The sequence below is a fragment of the Cynocephalus volans genome, chromosome 8, assembly GCF_027409185.1.
Source record: "Cynocephalus volans isolate mCynVol1 chromosome 8, mCynVol1.pri, whole genome shotgun sequence".
Classification (NCBI taxonomy): Eukaryota; Metazoa; Chordata; class Mammalia; order Dermoptera; family Cynocephalidae; genus Cynocephalus; species Cynocephalus volans.
In genome coordinates this window covers 27,790,788-27,818,313 of record NC_084467.1, presented here as the reverse complement: position 1 = coordinate 27,818,313, position 27,526 = coordinate 27,790,788, and the positions used below count along the sequence as shown (strand labels likewise).

The window sequence follows — 27,526 nt, the reverse complement described above, 5'->3', positions numbered from 1 at the left end:
TCAGGCCCTAAGCACCCTCTCTCAACCCCCTGGCCATTCCCCTCCTCTGTGCCTTCGCACAAGTAGTTTTCTCGCCCAAATCCTCAGTGTCCTCTTTCCTTCCCCAGCAGGGATCATCTGTCAAGATCCAGTTCCATTGTTCATTTCTTTTCTGCAGCCTTTGGGACTCAGAGGCAAGATGCAGTCCCTTCTGCCTCTGTATACTGCGTTTGTCTGTTCTCACTGAGTGAATTTTGGGTGTGTGCAGAGGAGATATGATGCAGATCCTCAAATTGTTCCTTCTGGTGGGCACAATAGAAAGGGCCAAGGTAGGAAGGACAAGTGACCTAAAACTCTCTTCCCAAATACCAAGGGGTCCAGGATGAGGTAGGGGGGTGCAGGGCCCAACTGGACTGCTTGCTGGCAAGCACGCTTGGGGACCAAGTGTCCAGTAAGGAAGCATGTTGCAGGGGGCAGTGTGGCCAGAGCACTGGATGGGTGTGGGGCAGGCTGGGGAGAACACTGCTTTGGCTACCAATTAATGGGTAGGTTGATTAAAAGGGCACTAGATGGGCAGAGGTGGTGGGGATGAAAAGGACAGTGCCTGATGTATTTCAAAAGATAGTGTTAGGACTCAGCACTATTGAGCAGCAGAATGTACAAGGTTGAGGGTTTAAGGTACTGGCTGGAGTTGGGTTTGCAGAAACCAAAGACAGAGTATGCAGGACTGAAAAGAAAAGGGAGCCTGCGCAAGATAATGGACCCTCCAGCCCCTGCCCAAAGCACATCGTGACAGAATACACACCTAGCTTGTGATCAAGTCCTGTTTATTTTAGAAGCATAAACAGCAGAACTATAAAAGAATGATGAAAACAAGGCACCAGTCCCCTTGACAGGGCTGGATCCAGCACAGGCTGTCTGTCTGTGTCATCAAGGTCCACCCATGGTCCTGATCAGCCTTTTCCTGTGAGAACAACCTGGGCAGAGGTGAATCTTCCATAAGGGTGCAGGTAGGATAAATTGGCTCTGGGTCTGCCACAGTGCCCACAACACCCTTGGCCGAGGGCACCTCAGGCTGCCTCTGATTGTGCCTGGAGCAAAGCCACATTTTGGAGAGGAAGCCATGGTGCTGTCTGGCCACCAGGAAGGCTCCAGGTATTCAAGAACAATTTATGGTGAGGCCCTCTGGCCAGTGAGCACTTGCTTCCACAGCCTAGTCATCTCTGCACAGCCTTCAAGGAGGGGGCATTCAAGGCAGCCAGACTTCTCAGGACCCCTCTGTTGGTTGACATAAGCCCCAACCTCCTACACATACTGTTTCTTGGAAGCAGAGCTGCTGGGGCGACTTGGGGACTTCTGGCCATTCTGAGGGGGTGGATCCAGAAAAAGGGGGGGCCTGGAAGAAGCCAGCCTCTCCTCTGTGGTCAGGTTGGCCCAGTTCTGCTCACTGGATGAGAGCCCATTGTAGGTGGGGCATGGTGGGGACGAGGGCCCCTCGCCCATGGGGAGGTAGAAGAAGACCTGGTCAGTGTAAGGGTCTGAGGAGGTGCCCTGGGCCGGGGAGGCATCCTGGCCCTGCTGTGATCTCATCCCCCGGCTGAGGCAGCGAAACAGCAGGTACACCAGCTCCAGCAGGTTGAGCACCAGGGAGATGAGTCCTACCACCAGCATGAAGATGATGAAAATGGTCTTCTCCGTGGGGCGAGAGACGAAGCAGTCCACGAGGTAGGGGCAGGGTGCTCTCTGGCACACAAACACAGGCTCCATGGTCCAGCCGTAGAGACGCCACTGGCCATAGAGGAAGCCTGCCTCTAGCACGCTCTTGCAGAGCACGCTGGCCACATAGGTGCCCATCAGTGCCCCTCGGATCCTCAAGTGACCATCCTCTGCCACTGAGATCTTGGCCATCTGACGCTCTATGGCTGCCAGTGTCTGCTCTACGTGGGGGTCCTTGGCTGGCAGTGCCCGCAGCTCTCCCTCCTTCTGCCGCAGCCGTTCCTCTCTCCGAGACAGGTAAATGACGTGGCCCAGGTAGACCAGGGTGGGCGTGCTGACAAAGAGGAATTGCAGCACCCAATAGCGGATGTGGGAGATGGGGAAGGCCTGGTCGTAGCAAACGTTGGTGCAGCCCGGCTGGGCTGTGTTACACTCAAAATCCGACTGCTCGTCGCCCCACACCGACTCACCAGCCAGGCCCAGGATGAGGATGCGGAAGATGAAGAGCACTGTCAGCCAGATCTTGCCCACCACAGTCGAGTGCTCCTGGACCTGGTCCAGCAGCTTCTCGAGGAAGCCCCAGTCACCCATGGCTCCTGGGCCTCCGTCTGCAGGGAGACAGAAAGCGTCAGCACGTCAGTGTGCATCTCAGCTCATGCTAGCAACAAGCCTGCAGGGAGGTTGCCATGCCCATTCTTCCTACAAGATAACTGAGGCTCAGGGAGGGGAAAACTGGCCTGGGGGTTTTCACTCAGCTGGGCAATCAGAACCCAAAGCAGATCCTTGGATGCTGGCTGCTAAGCTCCTTGCATGCCCTCATTCTGATTCTTTGAATGGCAGGGGTATGGCTAGGGTCCCTGTCTGATCTTGTCCTCAGCCAGAGCCCCAGGATGACCACAGCCCAAGGAGATCTGGATTGAGTTGCGACTCCTTTGCCTACGGAAACAGAGAATTTGAGGAACTCATCCAAGGTCGCACAGCTGTGCCATGCCTTTCCTCCCTTTGGCTCGAGGCTGGCTACCTCCAGACAGTGGGGGTTGGTGGTGGTGATGGTGTTATCTTCAGCTTCTCCCACTCAAAGCCTCAGGTCCCTGCTCCCCTGCCCCCAATCATATCTTGCCCAGGTGGCCTCACTCTAATCTTCCAGCTTGTGGAGCGGGAGGGGTTTTAAGAGCTGAAGGCAGCCATTAGCTCCACCTGTTAACAGTAATGACCACCTAGGGACACTTGGTCCTGTCCTCTTCCTCCACCCCCAGCCCACCCCCCTCCAAAGCTGTTGCTGCCAAATTCTAGAGTCTTGAAAGAATTGTCATGGCAGGGTGGAGGCACTGGCGACGAAGTTCCCAGAACATTGGAGGGAAGGAAGTTAGGGGGAGCGGGGAGGTGGCGCCTCTTCCCGGGAGCAAAGCTGTTTAGAGCCAGGCTCTGGAACCAGACCTGGGTTCAAATTTTGACTCTCTCTTCCTAACTGGGACCTTGGAAAGTAACCACCTCTGGACGCCCCAGTCTCCTCTCCCGCTGAGTATAAACAATACTATTACTGCCTCCTAAGGTTGCTGTAAGGATTCAATGAAAGAAGGTAGGAACCGTCCACAGCACAGAGCCTGGCCAAAGGCGGGCTGGGTGAGCGCCCCGCAGCAACCCTGAGTCTCCAGCAGCGGCAGGACCCACGGGCCCCACCCACCTACCCACCCACCTGCTGGCAGGTGGCGCCCCCTCCCGCAACTCACCGCCTGCCTGCCGGGCCAGCCCGGGGGAGGTGGGGACGAGGCCGGAGCGGCGCGCGCGGGAGCCTTGCTGGACCGCGCCAGGAGGCCGGCGGGTCGCCTTAAACAGAGCGAGGGGCGGGGTGGGGGCAGGAAACGCGGGGGAGGGCGGCTGGGCGCCGCAGAGGGACCGGGCGGGGGCGGGGGCGGAGAGGGGCAGCTCCCTCCACCTGCTCCGCGGAGGGGGCAGTGTGAGTTGCGGTGAGGAGGGGTTGAGAAGCCCCCTACCCTTCCCCTGCTCCGCTGTCTCTCCGTCCCGTATTCCCGATGGTAAACTCCTGCCTATGCTTCTTTGGCCATGGATCTTTCAGGGTGGCTGGATTTGAAAGGATTACGGTAAGAGCTGTGAATCCGGGAACGTGGCCTGAGGAGCTGTGAGGGATGGACGGTGGCGATGAGGGTGTGGGGACCACTTAGTTGTTTGGGGTGGTAGTGTGCCAGGACTTGGCAAGCAAGGCTCAGTAGGACACAGGGAACCACAATGGGACAGCCAGATTATAATCCATACTTGCTGGAATCCGTGGTGGAGCTGGGGTCTCAACCCAGCCCACATTCTTCCAGAATTCTCAAATATCCCCATTCCTGGGCAGGCTACACAACCAGAGGTCACCAAGCAACTCCCATGGACCCCTTGAGACTCTGGTTGGGGGAACCTCCTGACCTTTAGTTTGGACCCCAATCTTATGCCTCTAAATGGGGGGGGGGACACCCAAAGGAATTAAAGGGATGGGCAGAGTCTGCCAGCATTCATTCAGGCATCACCTGGTGGATGAGCATTAATGAGGGTCCGCTGTGCTGTAGGTGCTGCACGTGGATATGGGGATACTGCCATAAACCAGCCAGACCAGCTGTCAGGCCTCTGGCTGTCACTGGCTGGTGCAGGAAATGAGCACATCAGCCTTGGGGTAAGGGTAAAATTATAAATGTGGAAAGCTCCTGAGAAGTACCAGGTGACTCACAGAGAATTGTTAGGAATGTTTCCTGGAGGAGACTGCATTAGCCAGATGAAGGGGGAAGAAACTTCCTGGTCTGTGAGGTCTTCAGACGGTGGCCACTGCCCCCAGAGTGCCGAGACTTTACTGGTGGCAGAGCCCAGAAGTTGCAGAGACTTTGCTGTTGACCCCTGTGCCTCAATTTCTTCTGGTACAGAATGAAGCTAGTAATAGTACTTACTCTGTAGGATTGATGGGAAGTCCAGAACACATAGTGTAATATTGGTACACGAAGTTTTCAACTGAGTGGTGGCTAAAAACACTGTGACAAAACATTTATCATAAAAAGTCTGTCCGTTGGTCTTAGAGGGAGGAGAAAAGGGCAGGGAGCATGAGCAGAGTGGTGGTGGGGGCTGGGGCAGTTAAGGAAAGAGAAGGTGGCAGGTGGATGCTGACACCTGGGGCTGATGGCAGAAAGTTCCCTGCTTCTCGACAACAGATTCAGTCCTTGGATTCCCAGGGCCCCAGGGCTGGTCTCTAAGGTTCTGTCTTCAGCCCTGGTAGGAGAACATATGTGCAGCAAGTGTGGTGGCCTCAGACCTCAGAACTTTAGGGCTGGCTGTCCTTTCCAAGCTCTCTCTCTTGGCCAGGCTGAGCTGGGGCCTCCTGACTTTCCAAAGCTGACAGCTGCACCCACTTACATCTCACCCTTGAGGGCATGAGAACGGAGGCCCCTGGAGGCCGCTCTCACCATGCCCCGCCCCGCCGCCTCTGCTGCCGAGTTCCTCTCCTGGGGCTGGACCCAGCTCTCCCAAAGCCTTTCTGATCCAATCTGCTGGGAAGAAGTGCATGGTGGGTGGAGGGCTGGGGGTGACGTCAAGGTTGCCCTCACCCTGCTCTGACCGCTTCCTCAGGGGATCTGGAGATCAGGGTTTGAATAACCCGGTCTCTTCCCTGGAGGAAGAAGGGGCTGGAATCAGCCAAGGAAAGAGTCCCCACAACCTGGCCATTCCACCTGGGAAACATGCCTAGAATCCTACCCTTCCCTCATTCCCATTGCCCTGACCCCGCCACTGTCTCACTGCCCTCCCACTGGTCTCCTGGCCGCTAGCCCCACCCCTCCAACCCAGCCTCCACACTTCCCTAGAAATCTGACCGCAACATTGCCCCACTTAAAACCCTTCTGTGGCTCTCCATTGCCTTCAGTACAAGGCCTAAGCTTCCCAACCTCATTCCTCTCCCATTGCACTCTGTAACCCAGACATATCTAACTACTGGTGGCTCTCTGAGTGCTGTTGCCCTTGTCCCTGTGAAACAGAGTAAGGCTAGGCCTGTGAACCAAACTGACTCCATTTTCCCTGCAGAGGACACTTTTTTCCCACTCCTTAGTCACGAAACCCCCAGGGCAAATGATTACCCCATGGGCTACCCTGACGAAAACTGAGATAAGAGAAGAAACAGTTTTTTTTTTTTTTAAAAAGATGATCAGTAAGGGGATCTTAACCCTTGACTTGGCATTGTCAGCACCACGCTCTCCCAAGTGAGCTAACCAGCCATCCCTATATAGGGATCCGAACCCGTGGCCTTGGTGTTATCAGCACCACACTCTCCCAAGTGAACCATGGGCCGGCCCTGGAAACAGATATTTACTGAGTTGCAAAACCCCTCCCCAAGGCTTGTTTTACCATAATAATAAAAGTTACAGATTAACCTTAAGACCACTTTAGGAATTCCCACCTGTGCACAAAGCATCAGGGTGACTGCTACAGTGACCCTCCTGGGGTGACAATGATGAACACCACTGCCATTTTGGGCCTACTGAGCATGCACCCAGGACGCAACCAGGAAGAACAGAACGGACCACATCCAGTGACGCTGGCCTATGCCCCTTAACTCCTTTCCCTATAAAAAACTCTGAACAGCTCCCGTCGGGGGGCTAGCTTTGCTGTTGCTCCCCCCTTATTCATAAGTCTATCTCCTCTTTTAATAAAGCATTGCTTGAGGGCTGGCCCGTGGCTCACTCGGGAGAGTGTGGTGCTGCTAACACCAAGGCTGCAGGTTCGGATCCTATATAGGGATGGCCGGTTAGCTCACTGGCTGAGCGTGGTGCTGACAACACCACGTCAAGGTTTAAGATCCCCTTACCGGTCATCTTTAAAAAATAAATAAATAAATAAAGCATTGCTTGCTTTACTGCTGGGTACATTGTTTATTTCTATGACTTTGGAATCTGAGAGCCTAATTTTATCACTGGCAAAAATTGGAAAGCTTTGGGCACCAGAGAAGACTGTAGCTGCAAGAGGCAAGTGGCCACTGGGGCTATTTTGCTCCCATGTCTCTGCTGCTGGTAGATCTCTCCTGGAGTCCCTGGCCTAAATTCTGACAAGGCAATGCTTTATTCTCTTTACCTTTCTCAGATTCTCTGAGCTCTCTTCTGCTGTTTGGTTGGATTGTATCCACTACTATGTAGGTGCACCCTGGAGGACTCCTGGCTAGACTTTGCTTCTGATTTTCCGAGCCCTCTTCTGCTGTTCTTTATAGGTGCACCCTAGAGGGCTCCTGGCTAGGCTTTGTTTCTCTGATTTAAATCTAGTTGATACTTTTCTTCTTTATGCTGAAAACAGTGGGGAGAACTGCTTTTATCAATTACATCAGTGGAATAGTTTGGCCCCACCAACTGGGACTAGGATAGACTGGACCCCACTGCTCCTCTTTTCTCTCTGTTTGCTTGGTCAGACATTTAGTTGAGTACCGGTAATCTGAATAAACCTTCCAATCCTTGCACCAACTTTTGGACTTTCAGGTCATTTGTTCAATGCGAGAGGGCAAGCCGAGCCTGGTCTGTCAGTAACAACTTAGGTGAGCCAGCCAGGAGTGCCCCCTAGTGGCCTGGACTTTTTCCTGAATCCCAAGGGCTGGAACAATTGGCTGTGGAAGCTCGCCAGTCTAACCCAGTCACGTTTTTGGAGATTGTCCTGTGCTGTTGGAAGAGGCCTAGCTGCCCTTGGCAAGCTAGCCCTGTGATGGAGATTTTGAGACTTTCTTAAGAGGCTGCCAAGGTTCTTTTAACCCTGCGGATCTTCCTGTTCTCTCCACCATGGTGTTGGCTGCCAGTTTTCGCCCTGTTGTTGAGGAAGGAAGAGTTTTTGGATGGATTGATGAATCCTTGGGCTGGTGAGTTATTGTTGATGTGCACGCCACAGATACCCTCTGTTCCATGCTGTTTGTTAGGACTGATGTTAGGATTGGTACCATAGATGTGGAGCATGGCAAATTAGAACTTAGACTGACCAGTTTGTTTGAGACCTCTCGTTGGGATGTATGTGTGTGCATATGGGTGAGTGTTTTGTCTATATATGTGGCAACTATTTCTGCCTGCTCTTCAAGCTACTACTTAGGGGGTCACAAGATCCAATTCATGCCTTTTGGCCTTAAGATCACTGGGAGAAGGCAATGCCGAGCCATAAGCTGTTTATAACTCACTAGGAAACCAAGGTTCAACAAATCAAATACCCAGCTAAATTATAGCAAAATATTTGGGAAGATTTGTTCTATTTGATCTGGCTAAAGAAAGAACTATATAAAGTTGTAAACAAGTTTTTTTCCACAATGGTTTGAATCCCCCCTTGGGCATATTTTAGGTAAGTGGAAGGATTTTAAACTGAATGAACTAAAGCAACCCATTTAACTAGATGGTCTCAAATGTTCTGGCATCCAGGTGGTTATTTTGAATAGACTTCTAAATTTTCTTCTAGGCTCATCTATGTATTTCTTCATAAAATCCTACGGTAGAGTTCTATGATTTTATTTGAACTTAGCATCCATTTTTTTAAGAAAAAACTTTCTCTGCATCTCCTGACACACAAATTCCTTGAAAAGGCTTGCATACTTTGCTTTGCAATGTAAATTTGTTACCCTGCTTTCTCTAAAACAGGGTGAAGCCTTATAGATAAGCTTTGATATTTTTTAGAAACTCAATTTAAAATCAACTGTCCTTTTTAAACTAGTGAGTTTTCTACTTTATCTGTCTCCTTATTAACATTTTAAACAAAACCTATAAGATCTTTATTTGTTTTTGTTGTTCGTCTGTATATATACGTGTGTAAGCTGTATGTTATGTCTACATGTTCATGTCTATACGTGTTTGTATTGTCTGCATGGTACCAAATTGCCTTATAAGTAATGAGTGCTCATTGAGTAAATAAGCACAAATACTTTTCAAGTTCACATGACCTTAGTTTTTAAAAAATTGTTGATAAAGTAGATGTGTTTTCAGAATTTAATTTAAACCTTTTGCCTAGATTTGTCTTTTGGTCAACACATTTTGTGGTATGTTTGATACTTTCTAAATTTGTTTAAAGACTAAAAGCTGTAAAAGAACTGGCTGCTGGGCTTCCCCCACAGCCCTGCACAAGTCGTGTTGTTAGCTTGTCTTTGGTTTTAAGCCTCTGAATTCTGAGCACTAAATATTTGGCAATGGTAAGGTCAAAGGACATAATGTGTCCATAGCACATGGGCCACCAGCTGCAGGACAAAACTCGATAAGGTCTTCTCCTTATCTCAGCTCTGCCTCCCAGCCATGCTGAGAGTGACAGTGTCCTTTAGACATTATCTTTGTGAATGCTGCCCTCTGTCTTGAGCTCCATATGACCTCTCTGGATTCCACATGGCCCTGAATGCCACATGGGTACTTGGGGCCTAGGATGTCTATCAAAAGGAGACTTATGTCCAATATCTAAAAGGGCTTAGTTAATATTGATTGCTAAAGGTGTAGCTTAATATGAAAAAAATTAGACAAATGTGAATGGGTTAAATGCTTATAAATGAGATCATCATAATTTCAAAATTTCTTCTCAGTAATTTGAGATCTTAAAGTTGTGTTATATTAATAAAATACTAAAACATTAGTTATTATATAAGTTTATGTTTGTATATTTTGATGTTTTATCTTTATACAAAGAAAACTAAATATATTTGAATCTGTTAAAATTAAAAACATGTCTCTTCAAAAGTTAGAAATGGTTTTTAACTACAAATATTGATATAAAACAATTCAAAATTGCTTCATAGGTTTGTAACTGGAAATTGGAGCTAATGAGTCAATTACAGTTAATACACATAATTCAAACTGCTAGGTACAAACCCTTTTTTAAAGCAGAGTATTTTTTATTTTTATTTTTTTTAAAAGATGACCAGTAAGGGGATCTTAACCCTTGACTTGGTGTTGTCAGCACCACACTCTCCCAAGTGAGCTAACTGGCCATCCCTATAGAGGGATCTGAACCTGTGGCCTTGGTGTTATCAGCACCACACTCTCCCAAGTGAGCCATGGGTTGGCCCTAAACAGAATATTAAAAAAAAAAAACATTTTTGGTAAAGGTTATAAAAATGTAATATGGTTTTTGTTGAATTTATTTTTCGTCTGAATTAAAAATGGTTTATAAGAACTTGTATGGTCAAAACTAACTGAGATTAGATTTGTTTATAAGTTTTTATTAAAATTAGCTGTAATATCAATAGTACACTGGTACAAAAAGTAAAATTTGATTTCCTTCTTAAAATTTTCATGTAATATTAATAACAAATAAAAGATTTATGTTTACCTTTTGAGTAAACTGGAAAAAGTAAACAGTAAATAGGAGATATTTTCTGTAATTCATGGAGACTCAAGATTGCTGCCTCATAAACTGAACCTTTGTTAGAGACCTTTGAGAACTACCTAATACACCAAGTTTTTGGCTAGGAAACTATAAAACTGTATTTGGTAAAAATGGCTGAGGCTCAAACTGGGCCTTATATAATCTACTCTGAAAAATGGACCCCATTTACTAGATCCTAAGGTTCCTGAATATATAAAAAATGTTTTTAGAATTATCAGCATACATCTTTGCCTGGGTTTAGTAATCAAACAGGATTACATTTGTCTTTGCTATAGGCTTTTAGGTTAAAGTTATGAACCCAGCCAAAAAACCAGAAAGACCATTCTATATATTATTATTAGGCAAATGAGGCCAATTTAACATTGATAGAAAAGGAACAAACATGTAGAAGAGGTGATATTTTAAAAAGCTATGGATATAAAGATATAATTACGGTTAAAAAGGTTAAGAAAAAAATAATTTTGATATGAGAAAGCATCTGGTACGGTGTATTTTTGTCCTAGAGTAAAATGACTGGCTATTTAAAATGTGGGAAAAATAGGACAAAAGCAGAAAGTCTGAGTAAGCAATAATAATGGCTTATAAAGTATAAATTTATTAAAAAATTTTAAAAATTGACTAAAATTAAAAGCAAATTATGTGTAAGTTTTTCTAAAAGTTAAACATTAATATCAAAAGTACTCTGATGTAAGGTGTTGGGAAAAATGGAATAGTTTGGTCAGGGCCCTCACCTTGAGTCCTGTTGGGTGTGGTTCAACATCCTTTGTAAGCAAATTGTGTGTGTGTGTGTGTGTGTGGAGATAGCACGCACGTGCGCCAACGCATGTTTTTAGTTTTGTTGCTATTCTTGTGTGTGTGTGTGTGTGTGTGTGTGTGTGTGTGTGTGTGTGTGTGTGTGTGTGTGAGAGAGAGAGAGGGAGAGAGAGAGGGAGGGAGAGAGAGAGACAGGAGTTTTAGTGAAGCAGGCAGGTGGGCGTTTGTCTCAGGAGTCTGCCTGGCACAGCCATGCTTTCCAACCTATGGATCCAAGGACATAATGGCCGGTTACCTAGCTCATAGACCTGCATGACGGGGTCTGGTGACCCAGCCTGGTGTAGGTGGGGTCTGGGGATCCAGCTTGGCGTATGAAGAGTTGTGACCCAGTCTGTGAATGGGCTTGAGGGGTCTGGGAGCTCCAGACCCAGTCCTAGCTCAATAATTGGTTCAGTCAGTGCAGAATTACCACAGGTAAAAGAGCCTGACAACTAGTGTGGCTGAGTAGCTTTACAATTGGCATCACGAACAGGATTAAGAGAGCCAGACATAAGGCTAGAGTTTGCTCTCCTGTGTTAAAACAAGCAGATTTCCCAAAAGCACTTAACTGCTCTTAATAGAAAATTATAAGAGGTTTCTTTATCTTTTTGGTGACCGGCCTAGGAAACTTATTCTATGTTCTATCAAGACAATTTCATTTGCTCTGTGCTTTGAAATCTTTTGTCACTTTGGTTTTATTTTATAATGATTTGTGATCCTATCTAATTGAATGTTTCAAACCTTTGTTTGACAAACTTCCGAAAACCAAATTCTAAAATTATGTCTTTTTGACTTAAACTAGCTTTGAGATGTTCCAAGGACCCTGGAACATATCAAAGGTTCTATACAAGAGAGATACAAAACTAAATGGACTTGTCTGATAGATTGAATTAAATGGGAAGCATTGTCAAAACAAAAAAAAGATGTTTAACTTCTTTTGTGTAGATATGTTATATAGCCTCATTGATATATGTTCCAAAATTATGTAAGGTTCTTCAAAATCTGTCAAAACCTGGGAAAGGTTCTGGCCGATATTCTTGGATGATCCCCACCTGGGTTGATTGGCCCTTGGCCACCCTTCCCGGACCTGCCAAACTGGGTACCTCTGGGACTCTTTCCTTTTGCTGTTTCAGACCAACGCATTCACCATTGGCCTCAATTCAGGGTGAGTCAGTGGGTCTGTCTACTTCTACAGGTTCCCCCGACTACTCTCTATGACTACTGTTTACTCACTATGAAGCCTGGCCGAGGGAACTCCTCTCATGCCCCCCAGCTATTGGAGGATGCTCCTCTAGCCAATTGGTGGCTTTTCTCTCAAAAAGAAGGTGCACAGCAAAGAGGATGCTCTTTGTTGGCACTCTTCTTCTACTAGGACTGCCCATTTCCTTTCTCACCCTCTACATAGGATCCTCACAATCCAAACCTCCATGCTCTATGCCCTTCGGCGGTCTCCTGGACAAAATCTCTTGGTCTCCAGGAAGACATTAAAACTAGAATGCCTTGTTACAATGGATCCCAGTGGCCACAAGATGGCACTCTCAATTTAGATACTCTCAGAGATTTAGACAGCTTTTGTCACTGAAATGGCAAAGTCAGAGAGATTCCTTATGTTCAAGCCTTCTATCTCTAAATGCATTCTTCTCTCTGTCAAAACTGTCCTACATCTCAAATTCTCCTAGCTTATGCTCGACCTCCCCTTCTGGACTTGGATCAATCTTTTGATCCATCAGACTATCTCCTTACACTCCAGATCCTTCACCAGCCCCTTCACCTTTTCCCTCTCTTCCCCACACCTGGTCTTGAGATGCTTGTCCTCAGCCACCCAACCCCTCTCCTTCTTCCCTTTCATCAGGTAACAACCCCACCTTAGCTCTGGCTCCTTTATATCCCCTCTGTGAAGTGGCTGGGACAGACGGAATTATCTGGGCCCATATCCCCTTTTCTCTTTCCAATCTCTCCCAAATCAAAAAAGGACTGGGATCTTTCCAGTCCAACCTGGACACATATCTTAAGGAATTCATATATCTCACCCAGTCTTATGATCTCACCTGGCATGATATTTTTATGATTCTCACTATTACTTTGTCCCCTGATGACAGGGAGCAGGTCTGGAGAATGGCCCAACAACAGGCAGATGAGGTACATGCTCAAAATAACAGGTGGCCTGTGGGAGCCATTGCCACACCTTGCATGGATGCAAATTGGGATTACCAGGCTGGCCACGGGGATCGGGATCTCTGGGATAATATGATATGACATGCTTAGAGAAATCACGCAAAGATCCACTGAAAATCCCAGTGAATTCCTAATCCACCTTTCTGAGGCTTTATATAAATACACACTCATAGACCCAAACTCCCCTGCAGGCATGGCTCTCTTACACCACTCTCATTTCATTACCCAATCAGCCCCTGACATTCAAAAAAAACTAAAAAACTTGAGGATGGTCCAAATACAACCCAATGAGACCTCCTCAATGCAGCTTTCAATGTTGTTAACAATAGGGAGGAGGAGGAGAAAAAGATTGTTAAAAAAGAGATCAGGCCAAATACCAGCTCCTGGCTAACATCATCTGAGGCTCACATACCTCTAAGCCAGCTGCCTCTAGGGGCAAGCCACCTGGGAACTGCTTCAAATGCGGTCAGCCGAGCCACTGGGCATGGGCCTGTTCTAACACCAGGCCCTCTCCCAGGCTGTCCTCACTGCAAACAGCCAGGTCTCTGGGGGGGTTGACCATTCCACTTGCCAGAGAGGGAGTGGCCCAGTCCCCAGCCCACAGCCTTTAGCTTCACAGCCATCCTTACTGGAACTTCTTGGATTTGCCCAAGAGGAGGATCGATGATGCCCAGAGCCTGAGGCCCCCATGGAGATCACCACATGTGAACCCAGGGTAACTCTCCTTGCAGCAGGTAAGCCAATCTCTTGTCATCGATACAGGGGCCACTTACTCTACCCTTCCTGAATATGCAGGACCAACAACCCCATCCTCTATCACAATAGTAGGGGTCACAGGATCAGAATACTACCCATGGATCACTCAACACCTTTCCTGCACCCTACGTCACATCCCAATTCACATGCAACTTTTTAATAATGCCTCAGTGCCCAGACTCTTACTGGGATGGGACATTCTTTTCAAGTTCAAAGCTACTCTTACCCTAAACACTTTAACTCCAGTTACAATACTCCTGTTACAGGCCACCCCAGACCTGGCCCCTGAGGCTTCCACCTTCCCCTTGGACAAGGTTATTCCTGTAGTATAGGACACTTCTCCCTCCATTGCTACTCACCATTCCCCTATCCTTATTAAGTTGTGGAACCCCTCTTTGTTCCCCAATGTCCCACAATACCCCATTGCTAACAAATACCTAATAGGCTTAAAACCCATCATACACAAGCTCTTTTCTTCTCATCTTTTACGGCCTACCCACTCGCCTTTTAATACTCCCATCCTTCTGGTTATAAAGCCTAGTGGCTCATACTGTTCAGTTCAAGACCTCAGGGCCATTAATGCAGCTGTTTTACCCATAACCGCAATCGTTTCTAACCCCTATACTCTTCTATCCACAATCCCAACAAAAACCTACTTCTCTGTACTTGACCTCAAAGATGCCTTTTTTTCTATTCCCTTACACCCTTCCTATCAAAACCTGTCCATCTTCACTTGGACTGATCCTGATACGCATTGTTCCCAACAACTCACCTGGACAGTACTACCTCAGGGGTTTCAGGATAGCCCCCACTTCTTTGGCCAGGCCTTAGCTCAAGACTTACCTGAACTTCCTCCAACCTCTAGCACCTTTATACAATATGCGGATGACCACCTCCTTTGCAGCCCCTCCTATGAGGATTCACAGGCCCACACTGTTGCTCTCCTTAATTTTCTGGCCTCCAGGGGATATTGAGTGTTCCCCAGCAAGACCCAAATTTCTTCCCCTTCAGTCACCTATGTGGGAGTCCACCTCACCCCCAACACCAGGGAAATAACGGTGGATCACAAAGGTTTAATTTCTGAACTACCAACTCCTACCACAAAGAGTGAAATTCTCTCTTTCCTGGAGCTTGCAGGGTATCTTTGCCTATGGATTCCTAACTTTGGCATGCTAGCAAAGCCACTTTATGAGGCAGCCAAAGGGGATCCTGACATTCTCTTAGATCCCATAGAGCCCATTTATTCTCCCTTCCAGTGATTAAAAGCCACTCTCCTTGCAGCCCCAGCTCTATCCCTCACAAACCTATCTCATCCTTTTATCCTATATGTCACCAAACCCCAAGGATTGGCAGTCTGGGTTTTGGGACAAGAGGCAGGAGAATTTTCTCCCCTGTTGCATACCTCTCTAAACAATTGGACACCACAGCTCAAGAATGGGCCCCTGTTTATGGGCCTTGGCAGCAGCCACCCTTCTAGCACAAGAAAGCTCTAAACTAACTTTTGGACAACAAACAGTTATTTGTTCCCCCCATCATCTTCAAGACCTTCTCAGCCATAAGTCCATGTCAAGTCTCTCCCCTTCCTGCCTACAACTTATCCACCTTACCTTCATTGAAAATTCCCAGTTCTCCTTTAAACCTTGCCTTCCCTTAAAATCCAGCCACTCTCATCCCAAAACACTCACGACCCTTAGAACATAATTGCATGGAGGCTTTAGACCTCTTTTTCAATCCCTTTCCACACCCCTCCCTGCATCCCATTATGTGGCCCCAATGTACATTGTTCATAGATGGGAGTGCCACCTCCATGCCTGCTCCTGGGTGGGTTATGCCATAGCAAATCTAACAAAAACTATTGAGGCTGCCCCTCTCTCCCCAACACCACTTCCCAACAGGCAGAACTCATTGCCCTCACCCGTGCTCTCACTCTGGCAAGTAACAAATGAGTCAATATATACACTGACTCTAAGTATGCTCACCACATCCTACACTCCTGTGCAGCCATATGGAAGGAGAGAGGATACATGACCACTCATGGAGGGCCCATAAAAAGTGGGCATCTTATCAAGATACTTCTTGAGGCTGCACAACTCCCAAAGGAGGTTGGGGTTATACACTGCAGAGGACTCCAACCTCCAATGACCCCATAGCCCAGGGAAACAAACTGGCGGATCTAACCACAAAACAGGCTGCTCAGTCAGCAGGCCCTCACTCTTCCTCTCCTGCTCAGATCCTTCTCATGGCCCCTACGCCCTTATCCCAATACACACCTCAAGAAATACAACACCTCCAACAGTTGGGAGCACAGAGTAAGGACAACTGGTATACTCTCTCCAGTCGCTATGTCCTCCCTACCACACAAGCTGAGCAAATCCTTTTAGATTTCCATAATTCAGTTCATATAGGCTATGAACCCCTACTACTCCTTCTTCAGCCCTTATATTACTCTCCCCACATTGCCAAGTTACTTAAACAAATTACTCAAAATTGTCCTTTGTGTACTCATTGCTCCAATCAAAGTGGCCTCCAAGTTTGGTCCTTTCCCACCCACCAGGCCAGAGGATACACTCCTGGCCAGGATTGGCAAATTGACTTTACTCACGTGCCTCCCCACAAAAGGACATGCTGTCTTCTAACCTTAGTAGATACCTTTTCAGGTTGGATTGAGGCTTTTCCCTGCACTTCAGAGGATGCTACAGCAGTAACGCCTGCTCTCACCTCAGAAATCATCCCTCGTTTTGGCCTCCCCACCAGTCACTCACCCGCCTACGGGCTGCCACCTGCAAGCCCACAGGCCTCAGCCCCTTTGAGCTTATGTATGGCAGACCCTTCACTCTCACACCTCTCCCTTCCAGCTCATCACCTTTAGGCCAGTATCTCCCTACTCTATCACTGATTAGGGATCTTCTTAGGGAACAGGCCAACCTTCTATTACCTCATCCTTTCCCCAACACCCTCTCAGACTTTAAGCTGAGCCTGGGACAGTAAGTGCATATTAAGACCCGAATCCCAAAGCCCCCTCACCATGCTGGGAAGGAGCTTATACAGCACTTCTCACCACCCCCACGGCAGTAAAAGAACTAGGAAAGGCCCCTTGGTATCGCTTACCCTTGGGAAAACTAGCATGTGAGACTTTACCCAAAGAATCTGTTAACACCAAGCCAAAGGGGTCCCTCTGCTCAGCCCCCAACCCATCATCTCCTTATACTTCATCCATTTTAGTTCCTACAAAACTAAAAATCTCCAGGGCCTCCATGCTTCCCCAGAAGAAGGATGATCTTTCCCCTGGTGATTATCCTCTCACTCTTGCAGGCCTGCTTCATGTCCTTCACACAGGAGCTGCTCCAAGACTGGTCCCTACCCGCCACCTCCAGTGTTGAAGACATCCTTGAGTGGGTAACTGAATGAGCCTGGCAGGGCGCCCTCTGCGATCACTCCCCCGACGAGGTTACCCTCTACTCTTTTTTCCTGCTATGCACCCTCTCAACCTCTCAGAACCTGAACATTTGCCATTTCTCTTCCTCCTGTTTCTTTTCCTAACAGAGACACAGGCCATACCCTGTTCACAATGTATAACCAAGATCGTGGTGGGTGGAAGGACACTTTCCAACCCCCCGGTCAGATGCCCAGAATCTTTGGGGAACCCCACAGGACACATTCACATCCCTGACATATGTTCCCACAACATGCCATGACCAGACAACTGCCATATCATGTTCTCATGGGGATAAAAATCTACGGGATAGCTCTTTCCAAAAGGGATTCTGCTGGAGTCCAGTGCCCCTGCCAATAAAAACATTTCTGCTTCACCCAAAACACTCACCTAGGCTAAAGCGATGGGGGAGGACTTCAGGACAAAACATGTCGGACCCCTGACCATGATGGGACTCATCCTTCTCCTTGGTCCCTGCCTCTTTCGATGGTTCTCTGGTTTCTTACAGGAACGTATGCAGGCCTTCACCAACCAAAAGGTCATTGGATTCTTCATGGGAAGAGGATATCAGCCCCTGAGAACTGTTGACCCTTCCCCGAAAGAATACAGCCTCCCCACACAAAACCAATACCTGCCACCTAATTGTTTTACCCGCCAACATAAAGCTTTTATTTTTTCATATCTTTGCCTGTCCAGCAGGAAGTAGCTTCAGAAGAGTGAGACCTCCACCCCTTTTCCCTTCTCCCTATACTTAAAAGGCAGGAATGATAGGTTCTGGATGTGACTGGCGCCATCTTGGATGTGACTGGTGCCATTTTACACACACTCAGCACAAAACGGCCACCAGCCTTTCCCTTACAAGAAACCTCGTGGTTTCTGAGAAATAGAAACTCCTGCACACCAGCACCAAACCCCTCTCTGATTACGTCAGCCTTCCTTACAGTCTATATAAGCTCTCCCACCCCTACACCTCGTGCTGTCCTCCATTTTGAGCACAGCCCGGCAGATTCTTTTCCTTTAATAAAGCTTGATTGGTACCTGGTGTTTTGGCTCACTTTCTTTCAGTGGTGAGTTTCAATTTCAAAAGCAGAGAAATTCTCACTAAGCAGCTGACATTTGATGCAAGCCCTGAGGAAGGCAGGGAGCCCTTCAGCGGGAGGAGCATTCCAGGCAGAGGGAACCAGGTGTGCAAAGGCCCTGGGGCGTGACTGTGCCTGGTGTTGCCTGCTTGAAGAACAGCAAGGAGGTCAGGATTTAGAACAGGATCACCTTGGCTGCTGTGCTGGGAATAGACTGTGGGGTGGGTGGCAGACAAAGACGTATGTCCGCCTTCCGTATAGGACTTGCTGCCAGCTGTGTGGAGTCTGGGCAGCAGTTGGCCTCCACCTGTTAGTACTTGCAGGTCTGCTGCTGCTGTCCAAGCCACCAAGCTGTTCTTGCGGTGGCCCCAGGTGATAACTGAATCAAGGGGTGCTTAAAGGCCCAGCCATTCCCGGACAGTGCAGCACTCCTCTCATGGACAATCTTAGCTTCAGAGGTCCCCTGTGAGGCACCTTGTTGATCAATCCTGCTTTCTCCCCTTTCCCATTTATAGGTGTGACTCTCAATGCACCTTCTGCTCTCTTAACTCTTCCTCGAGTCTGCTTCCCAGAGTCAGGGGTGGGACGCAAAAGAGATGGAAGCAGAAGTCCAGATGAGGGGCGATGGGGGTGTCTGAGTCCCTGCAGGCTGCTGTAACAATACCATAGCCTGCGCAGCTAAACACAGACATTCATTTCTCACAGTCTGGAGGCCGGAAGCTGGAGATCAGGGTGCCATTATGATTGGGTTCTTGGTGAAGGCCTCTTCCTGGCTTAGAGATGGCCGCTTTCTCCTTGTATCCTCACAGGGTGGGGTAAGATCACGTCTCTCCTGTCTCTTCTCATAGGGTACTGATCCCATTCAGGAGGGCTCCACCCTCATGACCTAATCACCTCTAAAGGCCCCACCTCCTAATGCTGTCACATTGGGGGGTAGAATTTTAAGATAGGAATTTTGGGGGGACACATTCAGTCCATGCAGGGGTGTTGAACCAGGGTGGATAGAATACAAAATAATCTCCTATTTACCTTGGGCTGCAGGGTGGCTGTTACTTTATGCAGTGGATGTGGACTTGAAGGCTGTATATGAAATCTCAATCTATCACAGGCACAATTAACGGAAGAGTGCAGTGAATCCTGAGATGAGGGAAGAGGTAGAGGTGTGTACCCTGAGAAGAGAAGGCTGAGGGACCTGAAGACCACCGTGTGGTGACAGTGATGTGCCCTGGGGACTTGGTGGTGAACAGAAGCCCAAAGCATACTGGATGAGATCAGTGGGCTGCACCGTGCTGAACAGCTCTCAGGCCAAAGGCAGGATGTGTAGGGCTGTAATGTCCTCTCCTCTGTGGTCCTGCCCTGTAGCCTGGAGACACAGGGCCAGGACTGAAAGCTCAGTCCCTGCTGAGCACTCAGTTACTGCTGAGATAGCCAGTGATGTCCTTGGGTTGGTCTGACCTCAAAGTTACCCTTGGCCAGGCAGCCAGAACACCCAGGAAGATGCTGGAACGCAGGGCAGCAGGTAGGTGGAGATCACCCATCTGTGAGACCTTTGTTACCATCCAGCCCGAGCTGAGGCTGACCTATGAAGCAGCAGGCAGACACTTTCCTAAGCATGGCATTCCTGGTGTTTACTAAATGCATGAGCACTGTGCTAATGTTTTACCTGCAGTGTTTGCTCTTATCTCTACAACAATCCCATGAGTAGGAAGTGTTCTGAGTGCTGTGCTGCACATATTCCCTTTGCCCCTCAGATCTACTCTCCACCCTGCTCCACTCTGCTCTGCCATGGGAAACTGATCTGCCTCCTGCCCTCTGTCTTCTGGGTGGGTTGGGTTAATGGGAGCCACTGGCAGGTGAGCAGGAGACAGGGGAGTGATGCTGAAGGATTTATTTGATTGCTATGGTTGGATGCATACCCCAGCTCCTGTTCATTGTTACCCTGGTACTAGACCCAGGGTACTGCAGTCACGGCCTTACCTTTGGAAACTCTCTTTAAGGTTACTTGATTTGCATGTGCCATCTCTTTTCTGCTGGGACCCTGACTGATACAATTCCCATTGTGTTGATGACAAGACTGAGTTCTGAAAGCTGGCCCCAGGTGTATCGTGGTGAAGCTGTGCTTGTGAAGTGGTCAGGCTATGATTCAATCCTGGGGGGCTTTGGGAAACAGTGTCAGCCTAGCCCTAGGCCCTTTAAACTTGGCTGGCTTATTCACCCCCCTAATGGCCACATGTGAGGCAAGGGGAAGCCACAGCCTGTTCTGTCTACACAATGACCTGACCGCTCCTTGTTTAATTGACTTTTGTCTCACTGGCTCCTAAATTTCTGGCTCCTGGCCTTGGCTTTGATAGTCACTAAATGTCCTCTGGGTTAGTACAGCCTTGCACCCCCTTTTGCTTCCCATTCCTATCTGGGATTGGATGTTGTTGTCCCCTAAATTTCAGGTCATGACACAGTGCTGGGAGTAGGGCTGTGAGCCATGCCAGGGGTTGGTTACTGCAGAAGATGTGTCTGTGTTTCTGTCTTTCCCAGATCGTTTGCTCTTTGGGCTCAGGTCTTACTTCTCTATGCGGTCCCAGCACCCTGATAGGAGCCCGTGTGGAGAAAATGCTCAGGAAAATGGAATGAACTGAATAAAATGCTGGATGACGGCATGATTTAGGGCCACTACATGGCCCATTGTGAGCGTTGATAAGGAGCAAGAGTATGAATAACAGGGATTGTGTGTACACAGGGTGGGGATGCCGGTGGCATGTAGTGGCAGTGACTGGTGACAAAGGAGGAGGGAGTGTGGTTTGTCTATAACCAGAGTAACTGTGTACTCCAGGCAGTCTAAAGGCTAGTGGGAGCACAGCGCCCTCTTGTGGCCACAACTAGAATCCCAACCTGTATATCAGTAGGCTCCAGCCCAGCCTCCACCTCCAACCCCACCCCAGCTACCACCTGTCAACCCCAGCCCTGCCTAACTTCAGCTCCAGCCTCAGCCACAGTCTTGATCCTATCTTCACCCCCCCAGCCATGGGGCTCTTTCCCATTCTGAGGGCTACCTTTCCTTCCCTCAAGGTCCTGTGGGTAGGAGTGTAGGAGAATCGAGAATAGAGCCAACCTATATAAAACACAGCCTTTATTGATTTCAAGGAAACTGCCTTGCGGTTGTTCCTATCAGCGCATCCACCCGAGTCTCTGGAAGCAGGGAATGAAAGACTGGCACCAGGCTGAGCACATTTGCAGGGAGAAAGATGGAGCTCCTCTGTCTGAGGCTGGAGGGGGGGTCTAGGGGAGGGGGGCTTCTGCTGAGGGACATCCCCAGAGCCGTTGTCTCTTTCCAAGATCACACTCGGGCCTCCAGACCTCCCACTGCTGGAGAAGACCTACTCTCCACCTGGGGAATCTGGGTGCCTTCTCCCAAGGGAGTGAAGATTCTCTTTGGTCTGGTCCATTCAGCCCAGGGCAAGCGTGCCTCTTTTTGTGGCCTCCAGGACTCTGTGCCTGCTGTTGTCTCTGCTTGGGAGCACTTCTCACCTCTCTTACATATTATTTCCTCAGGGAAGCCCACCTGATCACTCTCTCCTGGGTTAGGGAGAAGCCCTGCTATCCAAGCATCCCCTTGCATGCATATAGCTAATTTGCTTGTCTAAATGTCTGTCTCCTCTGAGGGCCTGCACTGGGTCTGTGGTGTTACCTATGCCCTGGTGGACAGCAGAGTACCCAGCTCATAAAGGATCTGCCCAAAATGAAATTGAAGAGCTTAGTGAATTCAAAGTGTGGGCACCCAGCACCGGTAGGACCCCTCCACCCTGCAATACCTCCCTGCCTGTCCCAAGGGCAGACCCAGTGTCGCCCCTCCAGCCTGTGGTCAGGTGGGGTCAGGTGGGTATCAGAGTCTGCAGCTTGTCATTATCTGCCTTCGAACCCAGCTCCCCATCCTCCAGCAGCTTGTGGTGGCAGCGGCAGGTGGAGGCCCGGCTGGAGGAGGGTGGGGGGCTGTGGGCCCTTGAAGATTTGCCCTTGTGCAAGGCTCGCAGGAGCCTGTGGAAGATGAGGTAACAGATCTCGCAAATGGTGAGCACGATGCAAACGGCTGAGGCACCCACCATGAAGTAGGTGAAGACTTTCTTCTCGGTGGGCCGGGCGATGTAGCAGTCCACAGTGTTGGGGCAGGGGGCCACGTTGGTACACTGCACCAGGCGTGGCATGCTGAAGCCATGCCAGAGGGTGTGCAGCACGTACAGGAAGAGGAGTTCAATGGCGAGCTTGAAGATGAGGCTGAACAGGTAGGTCCACCATAGGCCACCATGCTTCTTACCGGCGTTTTCGTATAGCTTGGTGCACTGGTCACCGTGTTTCTGACGGTGCCTCCGCTCCCGCTCCTCGCGGTAGGCCACATGCAGGATGACCAGGAGCGACGGGCATGTGACGAAGATGAGCTGCAGGGCCCAGAGGCGGATGTTGGAGATGGGGAAGAATTCGTCATAGCACACGTTGGTGCAGCCTGGCTGCTTGGTGTTGCAGTCAAAGTCCTTCTGCTCGTCCCCCCACACACGCTCTGCAGCCACCACGTACACCAGCACCCGGAAGACGAACACCACCGACAGCCAGATGCGCCCGAACGCTGTGGAGTACTTGTTCACGCCACTCAGTAAGGCCTGGAACATCTTCCAGTCCATGGTGCCTGGCGGGGGTGGTGGGGGCTGTGCCCACCTGAGGGAATAATAGGAAAAAGCATCATGTTAATGGATAGGTGACATTTACTGAGCATTCACTATGTACCAGGCGTTGTTCTGAGTTCTTCTTGTGGGTGGACTTGCTCAATCATCACAATGATCCTTTAAGATCAGGACTATTAAACTTCCCAAGCTGCAAATAGGAAACTGAGGCACAGAGAGGTTAAGTAGCCTGCCCAAAGTCACAGAGCAAGTATGCCGGAAGGAAGGGAATGTGTATTTGCTGATAGTAACAATTACCATCTATTGAGCACTTATTGTGAGCCAGGCATGAAGCTTAACACTTTGTGTGTAGCATCGCCTTTAATCCTTTATAATGACCCCATGAAGTAGTTACTACTATATTCCCCGTTTACACAGGAAGAAACTAATAATCAAATGTGATAACAATTACATAGTACATAGTAAGTGCCCAATAAATGCTGGCTACTCCTTACTGTGAAGTCTAGAGAGGTCAAGTCACTCACTAAAAACCAGAGTTGGATTCAAGGCCAGGCTGTCGGTGCCAGGGCCTGTGCTCTCCCCTCCCCTGCCCTGCTGGACACCTGGCTCAGACCAGGCTCTGGGGTCTGTTACCTTGTTGACGCCTCACTACCATCCTGTGAAGTTGGGTTATGAGTCACATCTACAGAGACGGAACTGAGGCTTGAAGAGGGAAAATAACCTGCCCAAGGTCTCACAGCCAGCGGGGGCTGAGGAAGGGAGACCAGTTCAGGTTGGGCATGCATGGGGGGTTATGGTCTGGCTCCTGGGAGACACCAATGTGGAAATACCTAGAGACAACTTCCCCGCCCTGTGCTGGCCTGGGGGAGCCCCAGCTACCCACAGCGATATAGGTTGCGAGGGCTTTGTGGTGAGGAGACATGCTTTGTCTGGGCCCTCAAATCACACATTTTCCCCGCAGTCCTGGAGTGACTCAGAGGGTGTGGATGGGTGGGTCTGCCTGAGTAGTCCTTGTGTGTGCATGCTGCCGTGGGTGTGAGAGCGCACACCTACGGGTGTGTGTGTGAAACTGTGTGCACATGTGAGTGCTCCTGCAGCTGAGTTTGTGCCTCTGATTGCTTGTGGGGCCACCATTCTGTTCCAGGCCACCATCATTCTTGCCCGAATTATTGCCACAGACTCCTCACTGGCCTTTCAGTTTCTGCTCCCATGCCCCTCCCCTGGAGTCCACTAAATCAGATCATGTCACTCCCTTGTTTAAAACTCTCTTCTACCTTCTCACTATGCTTAGAATTAAACCCCAGATTCTACACTCTCACTCTGCCTCTATCTCTGCTCTGGCCACACTGGGGCTTTGTAGGCTTTGTATCAATTCCTTCTGCCTGGAATGCTCTTCTAGAACCTCACAGGGCTGGAATCCTTCTCATCGTGGAGGTCTCTGCTCAAACATCATCTCCTTAGAGGGTGCCCCACATTAGCCCAGATCCAAAAGAGCCCCTACTTCCAGTCATTCTGCTCCTGTCCTCTTTGTTTTTTCCATAGCACTTAATCACCATTTAAGTGATTAAGTGCTTTAAGTATTTGTCATTTTTGGTTCTTATTTACTGTCTGTCTCCTGCATTAGAATGTCAACTCTGTCTTGCTCACTGCTTTATATTTAGTGCCTAGCACTTAGCACATAGTAGGTACTCAATAAATGCTGAATGGGCAAATAAATGAATGCTGAGTTCTCAGAGAGGCAGCTTGGAGGGAGGGGATGGAAGGGGTGAGTGGGCAGGAGCCCAGAGGGGCAGCCTGGACAGGGTAGCTGGGGGCAAGACTTCCCTACTCTGCAGAGAGCTCAGTTCCTTCGCAGCTTCCCAGCTCTCCTGGGTGCCTCTCCTTCGGGAATCACAGTCTTGGCAGGATGGGGTGATTGAGAAGACCTCATCGCTGCAGGCCCTCCTGTGCTCTTTCGAAGCCCTGGCCTTTGGGGAGGGCGGTAAACTATGCATTGAACATGCACCGAACACACCTGGGGTCAAATCTCAGCTCTGTCACTTGCTAGCTGGATGATTTCCAAGAATTCTCTCATCTTGCTCACCCCCATTTCCTTATCTTTCAAGGGAAACAATTCCTAATTTCTTGGGCTGTTTTAAGAGTCATGCCCTCCCCAGCCTGCCACTCACCTGGGGAGAGTTCAAGAAGACTGAAGCGCAGGTGGGAGCCCTGTCTGCCAGCCCCGGGAGGAGAGGGACGCTACCTGCTGCTTTCACCTGCCACCCTCCCATGGCTGCCCACTGGGGGGCAGCGCCCTTTTGAGTCCCCATTTCCCCCCTTCCGGTGGTGTCTGCCTAGTCCTGCCTGACACACCCCAGGGACGCAACTCACCTGCAAAGAATTTCCCTGCCAACCCCAGGCGGGGGACTGGTGGAGCCGGTTCTGGTCCACCCTGCTGTCCCCCAACGCCGATTCCCGGCGCAGCCGTTTTTTTCCCAGCCCCTGGACCCGATGGCGCCCCCCTATTGCCCCTCATCTTCACAGTGTCCCCCCAGGATAGAACGCCCCCCGCCCTCCATTTCCGTCCACTCCAGGCAGCTGGGAGCTTGCGGACGCGGGGAGGAGCGGTCCGGGCCCCCTGCAGCGGCTGCACCCCCCCACCCCACCCAGACTCGAGGGGCGAGCAGCGCGGGAGCGACCGGAGGGCGACTCCCTCCGCACCCCGTCCCAGCCCTGCCGCCCCAGCACGGCCACCGGGGGTCGCCCGGGATCGCTCAGCGCCCCCGGGGGGCCCGTCCCCGTCCCGCACGTACCTGCAGCGGCGCGGCCACCGCGGGGTCCTGCCCCCGCGTCCCCAAGCCCCGCAGCAGAGGCTCTGCAGTCGCGGCTAGGCGCGCGGAGGGCACACCCCGCCCGGGGGCGACGTGCACGAGGGTGGAGCCGCGGAGGGCCCGGGTGCTGGTTCCGACGCCGCCGCGCCGTCCTGGGACACCCTGCGGAGGGGCTCGTGGCTCGTGTGAGCCTCCTGCATGGAATGGGGGCATAGGTGCCCGAGGGCAGGGCTGTGGCAAAGGCGCCAATGAGATTAGGGGCGTGAGGCTCTCTGCGAACTGTTAAGTGCCGAGGTCCCGGGGAAGGACTGCAATCAGGGCTCGCCCACGCCCTGCCCGGCCCCGTTCCCGCCTGCGCGTGGCCTTGGCCCTGCGCGGGCACCCCTGGGAGCCTGCCCTCCCGGCGCAGCAGGTCCTGGACGGCGGCCTCCAGGGAGGCATGTGCCCTTGGGAGAGCCGGGGTGGGGGGCAGACCCTGTGTGCACAACGAGGCCTGTGCCAGGGGGAGCAGATGTGCGGGGATGACGGCGGGGTGGCATGCGGGAGGTGGTCGCCTGCAGGGACTTGGAGGGGCAGAGCCTGTGCCCCCCACTCCCTGCTGAGAGAGGTGGGCTTGCGGCTGGGGTTTGGTGGGCTGGGCCCTGGGGACAAGGACGCTTTATCTTGTTCACTAGGGTGCCGTGCCTAGGAACCTAATAAGAGCCCCTGGCGCCCCAGCCTCGTTGGGGAACCCCCAGAATTTCCGGCCTCCCTGGGAGTCCCCAAATCTTAGTCACCTTCGGGCCTGAGTCCTCACTGTCTGGACGGAGATGATGTTGCTAGCACCATGGTGACTACACATCGCATGTGCCCAGAACTGTACCGGTGTATGCCTGTAGTCCCGGCCTAATTAATAGTGCCCCTTTTACTGTCAAAAATGCCCCCAAAGTTAGGAAGATCCATCACCGTCACCCCCCTCCTACTCATTTTGCTTGTGAGTTAGCACTGAAGTGGGAGCTCAGAGACATCTTTGTACCGGGTACTGTCCCACGTGCTGTATTTCATCCTCACAGCATCCAGAGAGGAAGGTATGAACCCTCCTGATTTTGTGAATGAGAAAACTCAGGCATAGAGAGGTTAGGTGACTTGCTCAGGGTCACACAGATAATAACTAACAGAGCCAGCTCCGGAGGCCTCAGCGATGTTTTTTCTGGATAAGGCAAAGCCACAGGACAGAGGCCACCTTTTATTCAATAAGGTCATGGCTCTTGAAAGTCTTTGCTGAAGTTGGGCGGTGCTGGGGTGGTCTGCGTAGTTCTGTGCAGGTGTCGGTGTGGGGATGTGTGGGGGGGTTCATGACTCTGCCACCTGCTGTCTACCGTGCCACCTGCTGTCTACCGCCTGTTGCTTTGCTTCATTTCCGAGCAAAATTTGCTCCCCACTTCCTCACCTCCTAGTCACCCTTCAACCCTTCAAACATGTTTCTGTCCCCACCATGCTGCTAAAAATGGCCTGTCAAGATCACCACGGATCTCCGTGATGCTAAATCTGACAATCACTGCCCTCATCCTTGTCGGCCTTCGGAAGCTCCTGGCACAGCTGGCCACTCCTTTCTCAAAACACTTTCTTCCCTTGGCTTCCTGGACACCACACTCCTGGTTTCCTTGTATCTCGGAGGCCTCACATCCTGGTCTCTAATGTGGGCATGGCCTAGGGCCCAGGCTCTTCCCTCCCAGATGAGCTCCTCCAGTTGCAGGGCTTTAAATACCATCCATTCCCTGA

At 50.2% G+C, this 27,526-nt stretch overlaps 2 protein-coding genes and 1 long non-coding RNA gene across 3 annotated transcripts; 1 reads left to right on the top strand and 2 right to left on the bottom strand.

Annotated features, from left to right (window-relative positions):
- Window positions 1-796: 796 nt before the first annotated feature.
- Window positions 797-3,490, bottom strand: GJA4 (gap junction protein alpha 4). The gene is made up of 2 exons (XM_063106362.1): window positions 3,426-3,490; window positions 797-2,303 (listed from the first exon to the last, which is right to left on the bottom strand). Exon 2 carries the CDS (start codon window positions 2,284-2,286, stop codon window positions 1,285-1,287), a length of 1,002 nt encoding a protein of 333 aa, XP_062962432.1. The 5' UTR covers window positions 2,287-2,303; window positions 3,426-3,490; the 3' UTR covers window positions 797-1,284.
- Window positions 3,491-7,502: 4,012 nt separating this feature from the next.
- LOC134382961 (uncharacterized) lies at window positions 7,503-18,185 on the top strand. Its single transcript, XR_010024165.1, has 3 exons — window positions 7,503-7,567; window positions 17,089-17,223; window positions 17,718-18,185. It is a non-coding gene; the product is annotated as an uncharacterized LOC134382961 (long non-coding RNA).
- A 3,229-nt stretch (window positions 18,186-21,414) lies between these two features.
- Window positions 21,415-25,813, bottom strand: GJB3 (gap junction protein beta 3). The gene is made up of 2 exons (XM_063106022.1): window positions 25,748-25,813; window positions 21,415-22,989 (listed from the first exon to the last, which is right to left on the bottom strand). The coding sequence occupies exon 2, from the start codon at window positions 22,953-22,955 to the stop codon at window positions 22,155-22,157; it is 801 nt and encodes a 266-aa protein (XP_062962092.1). The 5' UTR covers window positions 22,956-22,989; window positions 25,748-25,813; the 3' UTR covers window positions 21,415-22,154.
- Window positions 25,814-27,526: the final 1,713 nt, after the last annotated feature.